At 42.5% G+C, this 12,495-nt stretch overlaps 1 protein-coding gene across 6 annotated transcripts in view; it reads left to right on the top strand.

Annotated features, from left to right (window-relative positions):
- Nucleotides 1-12,495, top strand: part of SLC2A10 (solute carrier family 2 member 10) — a 65,035-nt gene that overhangs the window by 37,149 nt on the left and 15,391 nt on the right. Inside the window, exons 1-5 of one of the 6 annotated variants that reach the window (XM_063958927.1) lie at nucleotides 299-786; nucleotides 3,267-3,398; nucleotides 4,710-4,758; nucleotides 5,035-6,315; nucleotides 9,594-9,716. In XM_063958927.1, the coding sequence (XP_063814997.1) occupies nucleotides 4,755-4,758; nucleotides 5,035-6,315; nucleotides 9,594-9,716 (1,408 nt within the window). In that variant the 5' untranslated portion in view covers nucleotides 299-786; nucleotides 3,267-3,398; nucleotides 4,710-4,754. The other 5 variants (XM_063958929.1, XM_063958928.1, XM_063958932.1 and 2 more) reach the window with 5 other exon arrangements.

The raw sequence follows: 12,495 nt of genomic DNA, 5'->3' as shown, positions 1-12,495 counted from the left end.
CATACACTAGCAGTCTACAGTCTCAATTGATCTGTGAAATTAAACATGTTAAAAAACCTGATTTGACAAACCCAATCAATTTGTGGCCGAAATCGGCGTTCTGTGAACCCCATACATTGCAGATTTATTTGCACAATCGTCTACAAATTGGCAAAGTGCCCCAATCAATTGCTAATGTATGGGCCCCATAACAGTCCAGGTTTTAGTGATTTCTATGCGTCAGCACAGGTGACTTAATACCTCAGTTATTTTGATTTAACCATCTGTGCTGAAGCCTGGATATCACTAAAACCTGCACTGTTAGTGTGCCTCGAGGACTGCGGTTGGGAATGCCTGACCTACTGTACAGACTGTGCACCTCTCATTTAATGCATCGTTTGGAGATGAGCAACATCTCACAAACTAGAGGAAGAGACAGTATATCAACAAAACAGCAATTAGTTTTGTTTGCTCAGCTGTAGAGCAAGTTAGACCATAGAAAAGTCAAGTTGTTTACTTTGGATTGATACACAGTTCCACGTCATTTTTAAATGAATTCCAGTTTTGTTATTTGAACTATAATGTAAATGGGTAACTATTCCCGCACATTAACTGCTACTTCTGCTATACTTCAGCTGCAGCAATGCAAGAGGCTGGGTCACACAGCACACTGCATACAACAGCAAAGTGAAAAAGTTTTTTTCCCCCCTTTGCCACGTCCTCCTCCTCCAACTTCCTGGCCAGCGATCCCTCCTCCAGGTTGCAGCTGAGTGTTCTAGGCTGATAATCCTAAGAAAGTTGCAGCTAGTAAGTAAAGCTCACCTGTGTTTACTGTGGGAGATTCACCAATGTATCTGTCAAAAATAAGCTGTGAGTGTATGTTTAACTATGCGATTATTTCTGCTTCAGGTAATGGGATTTCTCTGCTGTGAGAGGACACTTAACAATTCTTTATTTCATTGTATTAGTGCATATTTCATTTAGTATAATGAAAGTGCTACTTTTTAAATATGAGCTTCTCTTTATTAGAGTGTGTCTGGCTATTAAAGTCACTATTGGATCAAGTGTGAACCAGCCAGCATTGCAGGGGTGGATTTTTCCCACAAGGAGCTATCAGGCTGGGCCAATGGCTCATAAATAATAATTTTAAAACTTTGTTTTATTTTCTTGGTTCTTTTTTTTTTTTTTTTTTAACTTGTGCCCAGGCATTATATTAATCTGCTTCCTAGTGGTATCCAATACTTTCTCTCCTGCTCTATGCCTAGACATGCTGTTTCTCCAATTTATGCTCACCCTCAAGTGACTAAGGATGAGTGATTTGGAAAAATATCGAGAAGGAGAATGAAGTAGTAGGAGGGTAACCTCATCCAATGCTTTCATGTCCAAAAACGCAGGATTGTATGAATTGACTTTGGTGACCACCATGTATGGTAGAGATGGTTGGGCCTTGGAGTGGGCCAGTGCTGTGATGAGCAAGGGATTATATGCTGTTGACTTTAAATTAAAAGGTGGCTGGAATCAAGCACCGTGTACAGGTAAATAGCGGTTGTGTATTGTGTGTGTCCCTCCCATGGTGGATGTAATGTGCAGTTTGAGTATAGGTTTATGATCAGAGGTTGAATATGTGACTGTCCATTGGTCTCTGCACTTTGATGCTGTTTATATTGTATGATGGCCAGTAGGATGCCATCAGTATAATATGGAGCTCACTAGGATTTTTTCTGTGTGGGATGTGTTCGACATACTGGCGTTAGGGATGCCGGCAGTTGGAATACCGACATTGGGATCCCAACACTGGTCACAAGACCAGCACAGAAACTCTGACACTATTCACAATGCCGACATCAGAATCCTGACTGTCACCATCCCAAACATAAGTATGCCGGGGCTGGTTGGGGTTAGGCTTGGGGGTGGGGGGGAAAAGGGGGCTGGAGGTTAAGCACCAAGGAGATACAGTTAGGTTTGGGCTGTAGGGGGGAGGGTTAGGCACTAAAGAGGTGGGTCAGGGTTGGGCTGCAGGGGGGGGGGTAGCGTTAGGTTTACGCTGAAGGTAGGGATGATTGGGGGGTGGGCAGGGAGAGAGGGTTAGAATACTTACTTAGCAGGTATCTGGATTCTGTGAATTGGAGTGCCACTCTAGGTCTTCTGACCACCGGCATCCCATACCCAACCGCTCTGTGTTGTATGTGGGTCAGTAGGATGTTCTCTGTATTATATCAGTCATTCAAATGATTTCTATATTGTGCGATTATCACTAGGATTCTCTCTATTGTATAACAATCACTAGGATGATCACTGTATTGTATCATGGACACTAAAATGATCACTATTATATAGTGCTCAGTTGTTGCTCTCCGTATTATATAGATGCTCTCTGTAATGAATATCTGTCTTTGGAATGCTCTGTACATTATATGGCAAGCATTTGAAGGTTCTGTGTATGGTATGTGAGACACTATGACGCTCTCTTTATTGTATGGTTGTCAAGATTCCAGTCTACATTTTACACTAGAATGCTCTTTATTGTATGGTGCACTTACTTGCACTCTCTGTATGGCAGTGATTCTGAAACTCAGTACTCAAAGCAGTACAGGTTTTAATGATAGCCATGGTAGGAAAGAGGAACTGCACAGGTTGTGACAGGTGCAGGGTGCAAGAATGAATAGTAGAGGGTACCGTTGTATCAGGTGGCATGGCTGCTTAGGATTGAAGGGGCCTCTTGGCATCATGGAGAGAAGTGTCACCATGCTTCTGGTAAAGGACTTCCAGTCCAAAACGCGTTAAGCAGGCAACCTAGAGGACTTGGGGAGACCACTGGTGGAACGGTAGATGTAGGATCCAAGTGGGTTATAGAACCGCTGACGTCACGGGTCGGAGAAAGATTGGTGGGCATGTGCTTTCACTATCCACGTCAACATCTGTTCCCTTCTTCATTTGCCACTGTGTCCAAAGCGTGGAGATGGTAGATTTCGGGTCCCATGTCGGAGGTCTTTAGCCTTGTAGAATTTAGCCCTGGTGGAACCTACCTTTACCTTAGCAAGAGCACGGGTGTCCAGGACTTGGCAGCTCCAACTCTATTTTCCATCAGAGGAGGGTAATTGTGTGGTACCAGATAACAAGTGGCCCCTGGGAAACCAAAATTTAAATTACATTTTGTGGATGTGCCATTGTGGGACACATTTTAGATACTGTTTATTTCTATTGGAGTGAATGGTGACGGCTCCAGTTTCTTTTCACAGTCTGCAATCACAGTTTTTAAATTTAAATTACGATTGTTTAATAATTAGGGAGAGCACCTTTCAGATGGAGGAGGGATGTACCCTATTTTAGCGGTGGAGCGTGCCAGCATCAGCAGCAAGGCTACCAGCAAGTGACATTCCCTGTATTGTAATTGGATGACTGTGCAGCAAGAAGAGATGGTAAGCCTCCTTGTTATGTGCTCCCATAATGTGAGGAGGGCCTCTGCAATTAGGCAGTCTGACTACAGACTCCGTGCCTGGCTATAGAACAGTTGAGAACTTCAAGATCCCAGGTATAGGGGACTTCAGATGCACACAGCAGATCTGAGAAGGCACAGGTGGACACCTCAATTCAAAAGACGACACCCGCATCATTTTACACACCTTCTCAGATCTGCTGCTATTGAAGACACAGCACTACGTCCACTTCTGAATCAGGTCGATTGTACATTTTGTATGCTCATTTTGTATGCTTTACATCGAATTGTTAAGCTGCCATCCATGACCATTGTCTGTTATCATTTATGATTCTAGCCATCTGCTACAGCTTTTAACCAGTCTACAACTGAGACCCACAAGGTCGTTATTGGATTTTGTTCCTGCCCATTTTCACAGTATGGTAGACTGTTTCTTTTCGCTCCTAGTATTACTAGTGTATTTTGTTCTGTTTTCCTCTTAGTTTCCATTCATATTCTTGGCATCCTTTACAGCATTTGCTTAGGGGGTCTCCAATAGTTTTCATTGTCTGTATCAGCTTTTAGTAAACCTTTGCAACCATGCACATAAGACCTGGTGGCCAATAAGTAGTGGTTAGTTGATTCTGCTCTGTGGGAAATGGGGGTTGCTATAGGTGAAGATTGGACGCGAGTTCTAGAGGTTTACAATTAAGTTCAGTGCATTCATACAGTCCCTATAGGTTGCTAAAACTACACTACTGATTTGAGGGTTCCGTCTCAACCATCAGTACCTTTGTCCTGAATTTGGATATGTTGGGAGGTATGATTTGTTCTCATGGGCTATTTTGTATGGGAGCTGCTTGTGCACTAGAGTTCAGCTATTTTCCTATTGTTACTTGGCCATGTGTCCATTGGGACATGACTACTCCCCCTTTAATGTACATACTACACAACAATTAGAGGATATTAAAAGTTTTGAGTTATGCATATGGATGCGAAAGGGTTGATCAAATGTAAACTTTGAAAGATACAAGTTGAATGTATTTTCAACTTGTATCTTTCAAAGCTTTAAAACGAAGCAAAACTCGATCTTTCCCAGAAGCTGTTCCACCAAGTTTTAAATTCCTCTCTGTCTCGGGAAAAAATTAAAGTATTTTGTACTCTTTATCCCAGCAAGAGACATGACAATGGACGTTGTTGGAAATCCTGGCATGCTATTTTCACAATTACGCTAATCAGGCTATACTCGTGACCATTATGTAAAACAATATTAATAAAATATATTAATTGTGCTTCTTATGTGATTATTTTTCAGCTACATCTAAGATGAAAAGATACTGTCAGTGACCTTCACTTTGATATGGGTATGTCTCTCTTCATGTATAAATTGTCAATAAATCAAATGTTCTTCTTCCATTACATTACCTATGGCCACAGTGGAATAGTACTGCACAGTATATGAGGATATCGGTTAATTATGGTAATATTACTATTCAGCAGAAAATGGAGAACTTTGGCGTGTGTAGTGGTATCAGTAGTTACATAAAATCCAATTTTTTATGTGGAAAAATGTACATACTTTTGTTAAACTATGAGCAACTTTGTACTTTTGAAATGTTTTTTTGTATGTGTATTTTTAGGTCTCCCGGCAGCCACCCTCCTGTTGTCAGCCACAGTTTCGTTGTTGGGAGGGCTGATATTTGGATATGAACTTGGAATAATCTCTGGTGCCTTACTCCAGCTTAAGAATGCTTTTTTACTCACCTGTTTCAAACAGGAGGCACTGGTGAGCTCAATTCTGATTGGAGCACTTTTCGCCTCAATTATAGGAGGCTTCCTAATTGACCGCTTTGGGCGATGGACATCCATAATCTCAAGCAATGTGTTGGTGCTGCTAGGAAGCTCAATTTTAATATTTTCAAGATCTTTCTGGTCTTTGATTATTGGACGTGTTGCTATTGGTTTTGCGATATCCATCTCATCAATGGCATGCTGCATCTATATTTCAGAAATCGTCCAGCCGCACCAGCGTGGTAGGCTTGTGTCTCTTTATGAGACTGGTATTACCATCGGCATTCTAACTTCATATGGAATGAATTACTTTTTCTCCAGCTCAAATTCTGGATGGAAATACATGTTTCTAGTGGCTGTTTTCCCAGCTATTCTACAGCTTATTAGTATTCTCTTTCTCCCATCCACACCTACTAAGATAAATACCTCAGGACAAGAATCCCAGAGTGGCACTATTCAGCTAGAAGATTTTGCGGCAATAGAAGATGTTAAACCAGCTTCATCCATGAGGGTTTACTCATTTCTGGACCTCTTCCGCTCCAGGGACAATATGAGAACGAGGACTTTAGTGGGTTTAGGATTGGTGCTTTTTCAACAATTAACCGGACAACCTAATGTACTTTATTATGCATCAACCATATTCCGAGCAGTGGGGTTTCAGAGCAATTCTTCGGCTGTGTTGGCATCTGTAGGTCTTGGGATAGTGAAGGTTCTCTCAACACTGGTTGCAATGAGCTATGCAGATAAAGCTGGAAGGAGAATTTTACTTCTTGCTGGCTGTATAATAATGGCCATTTCTGTAACTGGAATAGGTTTTGCAAGTTTTATGGTCAAATTGGACACATATAAGAGTTGTGAATCCATTGCACAACTTAATGCATCCTCTTCTGTATCTAACTCTTCCGTAGCATTGGAATCTATTAGTGACATCGCTATATCTATTGAAGCCCAACGGAGTTCCCCCATGACTAGAACACAGGTATTTACAACAGGGTTCATTAGCAGGAACACTTCCAGTCCCCAAGGCACCTCTCTCTCCAGCATTGAGCCGGATCATTCCGTTTTAAATTGGATTACTCTTTTGAGTTTGATGGCATTTGTAAGTGCTTTTTCTATTGGATTTGGACCAAGTAAGTGTGGAAAAAATAATTGCATAATATTTAAGGTGCTCTGTGTTATGGCGCAGAAATACAATAAGCAAACATCATGTTTGCAGGTTTAGTAAGGTGGGTTATTGTATCGCTCCAGTGAAGTGGGAGATGGTGAGAGTATCCATTACATTAAAAGACAATGGTCCTCATTTAGATCCTATTGGATCAGCTTCCTGATGTGCAAATTACCCCTGTTCAGTACTTTGCGCATGCGCAGGACACGCTCTGTGCGTGCGCAAATGGGTTATGCGATGTAGGAAGCAGTCCAGCATCAGACTGTCAGTGATTGACAGTTTGATGCCTTTTTGGGGGCGGGGACGGAGTGACGACTGCCTTCATTTGTGAAAACAGAGGCATGTCATCGCCATTTAGGGAGAGGGAAAAGACCAGGGATATTCGTCATTGCATGGAGATTTCCTGGTCTCTGCGATGGTTGGCTTTCGTGTCCCCATGGGTGCCAAAATCTGCCCTATGGTGAGTCAGTGATCCGAGGATGCAGGTCGCATCACTATTGCAGCAGTAGGCGTCTACTTATAATAGACACCTCCTGCTGCATTAACATACAGAACTATTGCTGCTGCTTCCAAGGAAGAAGCAGTGATATCCACTCAGTCCACATCTGAATTAGCCCCAATATGACCGTGATGAAAAGATCCATGCATAACATGTATGGTGTGGGATTATGTTTTTTTTTTTCCAACACAAAAAATAACCAGATAAAAAGTACTTAATAAGCCTCCCCACTAAGAGCTGATTCACATAAGAATTCAAATGTGAAATGTAAATTATTTAAAAATGCAATGACAGAATATTATTAAATATAATTTAATATTGCCAAAGTCATAGGGCCAGATTTATCAAGCCTTGGAGAGTGATAAATAGCACGGTGATAAAGTATTAACCAATCGGCTCCTACAGTACCTTTCCTTTTTCTAACACAGCATGTAACATGACAGTTAGGAGCTAATTGGCTGACACTTTATCACCGTGCAATTTATCACTCTCCAAGGGCTTGATGAATGGGGGCCATAGTGCTTAATGAATAAAATAACCTACGTATTTACCCAGTGGCGTTACCAGGTAGACAATCTTTAATATAGAGATCCATGTAAATGTCCCCCATTTGGGTCTCTGTATGCTGCATGCTATATGCTATTTAGCATATTTAAAGTGATATAGGATCTCAGCGCTAAGGTCGATTACTTCTTGTCTAATAATCATGGATGTGCCTACAATATTTCCTCACTTATTAGTCAATAGACAGCCAAATAGGAGCAGTATACTGTACAGGATGGGTATGATATGCCGGCTGTCGGGATGCCAGCGGTCAGAAGACCGACAGCAGCTCCCATCGTTGAGAGTCCTGACAGGGGCTAGGTAAGTACTGTATACTCACCTTCACATAAGTATACTTACCTTACTTTCCCTTTCCGCAGCCTAAACCTAAGCTTTATCCCCCGCAGCCTAACTCTAACTCTTTTTGGTGGTAACTTAACTTAAACCTCCGCCCGCTTCCCGCAGCCTAAACCTAACCCTCCCTGCCCAGCATCCTAACTCTAATGGTGCCCATACACTTGTGCGATGCCCTGTGACATCGCGGGGCATCGCACCAGCAGTTCAGGTGGCAGTTCTTGGCAAAAGCTGTCCATTCTTCTTGGCTTTTTGCCAAGAAGAATGATCAGCTTTACTATCTGAGAAAATAAAGAGCCTCATCCACAACTACCGCAAAAGACTGTCATTGATGTTAAAGGGGGCAATACACGGTATTAAGAACTGGGGTATGTAAACTTTTGATCAGGGTCATTTGGGTAGTTTCTGTTGTCATTATGATTTAAAAAGAGTAAATACAGTTGTTTGACAATAAATGGTTTCACCCAACCACTAACCATGAGTGAAAGAAAAGTTTGTGAGTTATTATTCATATTCTCTGACAAATGGCCAGAAAATCACAAATTCTGCTAGGGTATGTAAACTTATGAGCACAACTGTAGTACCATAGTGTCATTTCTTCTGCACCCCACCTCACCTTTTTTTCCCTCTTCCCCCACTCTTATGTTTCCTTGCCAGCCACCTCTGTTTCTCTCATCATTCCTCATCACCTCTTTATGTTCTTTACCCCCCCCCCCCCCCCCATCTATTTAGTTCTGACCTCCCCACCTCTCTATTTTTATCTCTCCTTTCCCCACTCCTCTTTGGTTCTCGCTTCTCTCTCCCCATGGGGCAAGATGTAATTGTGTCAAAGATCGCTGGAGGGGCGGGATACCATCTGATCTCTGACTTATTTCTAAAGGGACATTCACTTACAAGGCATGGTTTTGCCTTGTACGTGAGTGCCCCTTAAAAAAAAAAGTCTGAGATCGGCCGGCATCCCACACCTCTGGCGATCTCAGACCCTATTACATCTCACTCCATATATCTATTTAGTGCTTGCTCTTCTCCTTCACCTCCTGTGGCTCTCACTTCACCTCTGATTGGTTTTCACTCCATTCCCTGCCCATTTCTCTTTTGTTCTTGTTCCTCTCCACCCACCTTTTTGTTTCTCTTTCCTTTCGCCATCATTTTCTTTGTTTGTTTGTTTTTCTTTACTTTTCACCCCTCTCCCTACTTATTTGGTTCTGTCCACCTTCTGTCCCTACTTCTCTGTCCTTTCCCCAGCATCTCTCTTTTAATTCTTTGGTTCTCACAACTTTCACCTCACACTCCTCTATTATGAATAAAATGTGAAATGAGGAGGAAAGTGAAAAGGGAGTCATGGGGTGTGGAGAGGTGAGGTACCATGGGAGTAGGGTTGACGATCGATAGTTAGCTGGTGACTTTATCATCAAAAGTGGTTGTTTACTTCCTGCTATGCACATGCACGGCTGTGGTCCCCTTTGATCTATAAATGCATGGTCATGTACCATTGATAGCAAAACCAATAAGGGCTTTCCAACCATGGTTAGAAAAGATTGACCATTGATAGTAGAGATGAGCAGGTTCGGATTTACTCTGTTCTTAATGCCAGAAGTATCACAAGTACTTTTTTTCTGGATTTTTCTTAATGGCTAAAAAAAAAACACGTGACGTCCGTGAGCCAATAACGAGATTACGGTAAATCAGAACTCGCTCATCTCTAATTGATAGTAATACATATGATGAGTACTGATAGCCCCACCCCACCAGTGACTAGAGGAGGCCACACAATAGAGACCACGCGGGTCCTTGAATTTGTACAATCTGACTCTGTTGGTAAATCTAAACTTTTCTCTTTCCTCTAGTGACCTGGTTGGTACTCAGTGAAATATATCCCACTGAAATTCGAGGTCGAGCATTTGCTTTCTGTAACTGCTTAAACTGGGGAACAAACCTGCTGATCACACTGTCATTTTTAGATGTCATTGGTAAGATGCTCTGCTAGACTTTTATATAACTTAATACTACACACTATCATAATTTGTAGGGTTCAGCATTAACATATGTCATTGTCGGTGAGCCTGACTGTAATCACTTCCAAATATAAGACATTGGAAACACTCGCCGCAGCAAATTTGTTAGCAGTTGGGCAAAACCATGGGGGTAATTCCAAGTTGATCGCAGATTCGCAGCAGGATTTTTTTTAGCAATTGGGCAAAGCCATGTGCACTGCAGGGGAGGCAGATATAACATGTGCAGAAAGAGTTAGATTTGGGTGGGTTATTTTGTTTCTGTGCAGGGTAAATACTGACTGCTTTTATTTTTACACTGCAATTTACATTTCAATTTGAACACCCCCCACCCAAATCTAACTCTCTCTGCACATGTTATATCTGACCTTCTGCAGTGCACATGGTTTTGCCCAGCTGCTAACAAATTTGCTGCTGCGATCAACTCTGAATTAGGCCCATTATTCAGTAAGGATTGCAGATTCTGCTAAAAAGCAGTTGCTGTGATCAAATAGGTTGCTGCCCAGAAATAGAGAAAAAATGGCCATTGCAGAAATTGCAAATGCATCGCAATATGCGGACTGATCGCAGAACCATATGCAATTACTGGAACATCGAAGATCTTTCCTATCTGTGCCAGGCAAGGTCATCCACATTTCTTGCAACACAAGAGGCTGGAAGTGGTTATCTCTGACATCAGAGGACTTCCTTAAAAACATGCCTCGGCACACCTGCACTTTTTCAGACACACCCAGAAAACAGCAGGTTTCCGCCCATAAATGCCGGCTTCCTGTCAAACAGTCATTCGATAATTGCCCAGATTGCGATTAGCAAATTTTGCAATCCTAAATTCATATGAAATGCAGATCCTCATATTTTATTCTTTCAATTATCTATTTCTCTCTGCCTAAATTCATATGAAATGCAGATCCTCATATTTTATTCTTTCAATTATCTATTTCTCTCTGCCTGTACTGGCCGACAATCCACAAAGGTATGAACGATCGTTCATTATTGAACGAGATAACATTCATATCTTTGAGTGTGGAGTCACCAGCGATGAAGGATGCGCAGCCCCACGCTCGTTCATCGCTGGTGCCCCGTCGGCTGTGCATGCAGGCCAATATGGACGATATCGTCGATATTTGCCTGCACTTGTATGGAGCCGGGTGATGGGGGGAGTGAAGAAACTTCACTCCCCCCGTCACTGCCCCCCCGCCACTGGGTCGCCCGTCTGCCGTATCTGCGGTCAGGCAGCTCGGCGGCGGATCGACGTGTCTGTAGGGCCCATTAGAAAGAGGGTAAACCTAAAATCAATCTGTATCCTGTTAGAGCACTAGAACATTATTAAGATAAATTATTTTACTAAAAACTCCATTGTTAATGGACCTCAAATAATAGTGTGTAATATTTTATAATATCAGGAATATGAATAATTTTTAGACTAACATGGTGCATAAAACGTCTTCACATTCACAATATTATTAAATGTTGCAATATTGTTGGGTTTTTTTTCTATTGACTTTGTCCTTTTGTGTCAGAATTGTGCATCTTTCAGTGATACATTGGGGTAAATTTACTAAGATGGGAGTTCTATTTAAGATGGGATGTTGCCCATAGCAACCAATCAAATTCCAGGTATTATCTTCTAGAAGGTGCTAGATAAATGAGAAGTAGAATCTGATTGGTTGCTATGGACAACATCCCATCTTAAATAGAACTCCTATCTTAGCAAATTTACCCTATTGTGAGCCACTATATCTTATCGGGTGGTCTTCTGGTTGCCGAATGTCGGGATCCCGGCGCACAGTATACCGGCGCCGGAATCCCGACACCCGGCATGCCGACACATATTCTCCCTCGTGGGGGTCCACGACCCCCCTGGAGGGAGAATAAATTGCGTGGCGCACCACCGTGCCCGCAGCATGGCGAGCGCAGCGAGCCCACAAGGGGCTCCTTTGCGCTCGTTACGCTGTTGGTATGCCGGTGGTCGGGCTCCCGGCGCCGGTATGCTGGTCGCCGGGAGCCTGGCTGCCGGCATACCATACTACACCCATCTTATCCCAGTGGTTCTCAAAGTCACTCCTCAGGACCCCCCCCCACACAGTTCACGTTTCCAGATCACCTGACAAGTGCACAGGTGTACTCATTACTCACTGATACATTTTAAAAGGTCCACAGGTGAAGCTAATTATTTCATGTGCAAATTTGTGAGGAGACCTGGTAAATGTGAACTGAGGACCAAGTTTGAGAACCTGTTCCTTATCCTAATGGATGTGGTTGTATATGGTCCGACTCCACACCAAAGAGAAAGGTCTGTCAGTGGTCTGGGTGTGCAGCTTGGACCAAAGGAACAACCAATAGTTCCAAAAAAGTCAAAGTAAAGATTGTTTGTTCCAGAGCTTCTCCAACCTCAAAGGGTGGGTGACATTCAGAATGGTTTCTGAAAAACATATTAAATATAGCTTGCGATCTGTATACTGTACCGTTTGGTGCTGGTTTTGTGTTGTTTTTAATTGTTTCTAAAGCTATACCATTCTGGGGCCGGTCAGCATATTAAAATTGAACACAGTGTACACCAGCCTGTGGCCAATCAGATTTCTGACATCTCCTCAAAACACAAACACCCCACAATAAAACTAGAATAGCCTATCTGCCGCCATTAGATTTTGGTTTCGTTAGAGACTCCATGCCAGGTTTCCTATGGAGTATGCCGGCAGCCAGGTTTCCTATTTATTGATTGATTAAATCTTCCCTT

The sequence above is a fragment of the Pseudophryne corroboree genome, chromosome 3, assembly GCF_028390025.1.
Source record: "Pseudophryne corroboree isolate aPseCor3 chromosome 3, aPseCor3.hap2, whole genome shotgun sequence".
NCBI classification, from domain to species: domain Eukaryota; kingdom Metazoa; phylum Chordata; class Amphibia; order Anura; family Myobatrachidae; genus Pseudophryne; species Pseudophryne corroboree.
This window is presented reverse-complemented; position numbering and strand designations above follow the sequence as displayed.